The sequence below is a fragment of the Myotis davidii genome, unplaced genomic scaffold (assembly GCF_000327345.1).
Source record: "Myotis davidii unplaced genomic scaffold, ASM32734v1 scaffold854, whole genome shotgun sequence".
In the NCBI taxonomy this organism is placed as follows: domain Eukaryota; kingdom Metazoa; phylum Chordata; class Mammalia; order Chiroptera; family Vespertilionidae; genus Myotis; species Myotis davidii.
In genome coordinates this window covers 1,362,416-1,364,123 of record NW_006285939.1, presented here as the reverse complement: position 1 = coordinate 1,364,123, position 1,708 = coordinate 1,362,416, and the positions used below count along the sequence as shown (strand labels likewise).

Sequence of the window (1,708 nt, the reverse complement as noted above, 5' to 3'; positions counted from 1 at the left end):
TTACCTACACGGGGACTCGTCCTGTCCTGCCACTCCTGCTCTGACCCTGGCGGGACATGTCAGTGTCCTCACAGCTCAGGCTCCTTGTTCTCAGCATGGCCGCAGGCCAGGCCAGGGCACGACTCACCGGACGCCTCTTACAGAGTTGGCCCCTGGCCCTGCTCAGACCTCCCTGGGAACTCACACGGGATATAAACAGTCTTGACTTTTCACTATAGAGCATGTTTTCTTATGCCTGTTCCGGTCACAACAGTCACCACTACTCTCGTCTCCATGCTTCACCTTCTGCGTTGGCTGTGTGACCTTTATCACATTTTGTAAAGATGCCCTTTTATGCCCGAGTTCAGTCAGGTGTTCGGGATAGCGAGGGGGCCTCACTGGATGCCAACCCCGCTGCCAAGAGAAAGCACAAACCTGGACCAGGCCACACAGGGCAGTGCGGCCAGGAGACGGGGTGGGGCGGGCGCAGCTGGGGACCATCTCACCTTGGCTGAGCCAATGGCCTGTCCGTCCAGGTAGGTGGAAACGGTGCAATTCCTTTTCATTTCCTTGGTGACAACCACAGCCAGGTGATGCCACTGCCCACAAGCCAGCAGCTGGCCACACCGGACCTGAAGCTGGCATCCTGCAGAGGGCTCAGCGTTGTCCTCAGGTTCCATGACATCTGGAAGAGAGAACACGGATCTCCCGTGTGGCTGGAGCTGCAACAACCCAGGAGGTGGGGCCTGGTGCCAGGGAGGCTGGCCGTGCCCCGCTTATAAAATAATGACAGCAGCGCTCCCTGCTGAGGTCTTACTTTGAGCCAGTGTTCTGAGGACTGCTCCAATATCAGCTCGTGTCATTTTCATGACAAGCCTGTGAGGGAGGCACTATGATGGTCCCCGTTTTACCATCTGAGGCACTTGCCCAAGGTCACACAGCCAAGGTCCCAGCCCAGGAGTCAGACTCCAGGTCCTCCCCACACCAGGCCGCTCCACAGTGATGCACATGTGCTGGCCATGTCCTCAGAGGGAGCGGGAAAGGCGGGTCCTGCTGTGTAAAGGACGCCAAGCCTCCCCTGGACCTTCCCACGTTTCCCTCGATCACAGGACAGGTGTTGCCGGGAGGCACCGAGCTTGGCCGTCTCGGCCCCTTGGGGCCATCACAGGCAGGTGAGCATAGTGAGTCGGGATGTGATGATAGAGCTGGGACCTGCCGCCAGCACGGCTGGGCGAGGACCGGGCTTCTGGGCTCTGCGCTCAGAGCTGCTGACTTTGCCCCACTCCCCCCATGTGTGGGAGAGGCCACCCGTGTCCCAACACCCTACCCAGAGGCTGAAACTCTTTCTCTTCTGTGGACACAACCAAGGAGAGATCGTCCGGGCAGAGGCTGACGGAGAAGCAGACGAAGGGCTGCTCGGTCCGGGCCAGGTGGCGCACCAGGGTCAGGAAGCGCAGCGGGTGGCCCTCGAGGGCGGAGCTGTGTCTGCTGACCAGGAACCAGCAGGAGAAGGTCAGGCCGGCGGGCGGAGGGAAGGGCCTGGCAGCACCTGTGGTCAGAACACAAGTGCCCTGAGGCTCTGTGCTGCTGGGGAAGCCTTCCAGTGTGGCTGTGGTGGCCCTACTGTGTGCCAGCACTGAGCCTCGACTCATGCTCATTTACATCAATCCCACCCAGAGGATGCTCTTGTCTGCTTACTCATCCTCTCAGGAAAAGTCAATCCCACCAG

General features: G+C 59.9%; 1 protein-coding gene across 1 annotated transcript in view; it reads right to left on the bottom strand.

The window, feature by feature from the left end:
- Window positions 1–1,708, bottom strand: part of WDFY4 (WDFY family member 4) — a 258,657-nt gene that overhangs the window by 164,268 nt on the left and 92,681 nt on the right. Inside the window, exons 18-19 of the mRNA XM_006757129.2 lie at window positions 1,307–1,528; window positions 486–664 (exon numbers count right to left, since the gene is read on the bottom strand). Of these exons, the coding sequence (XP_006757192.1) occupies window positions 486–664; window positions 1,307–1,528 (401 nt within the window). The remainder of the gene's footprint in view (window positions 1–485; window positions 665–1,306; window positions 1,529–1,708) is intronic.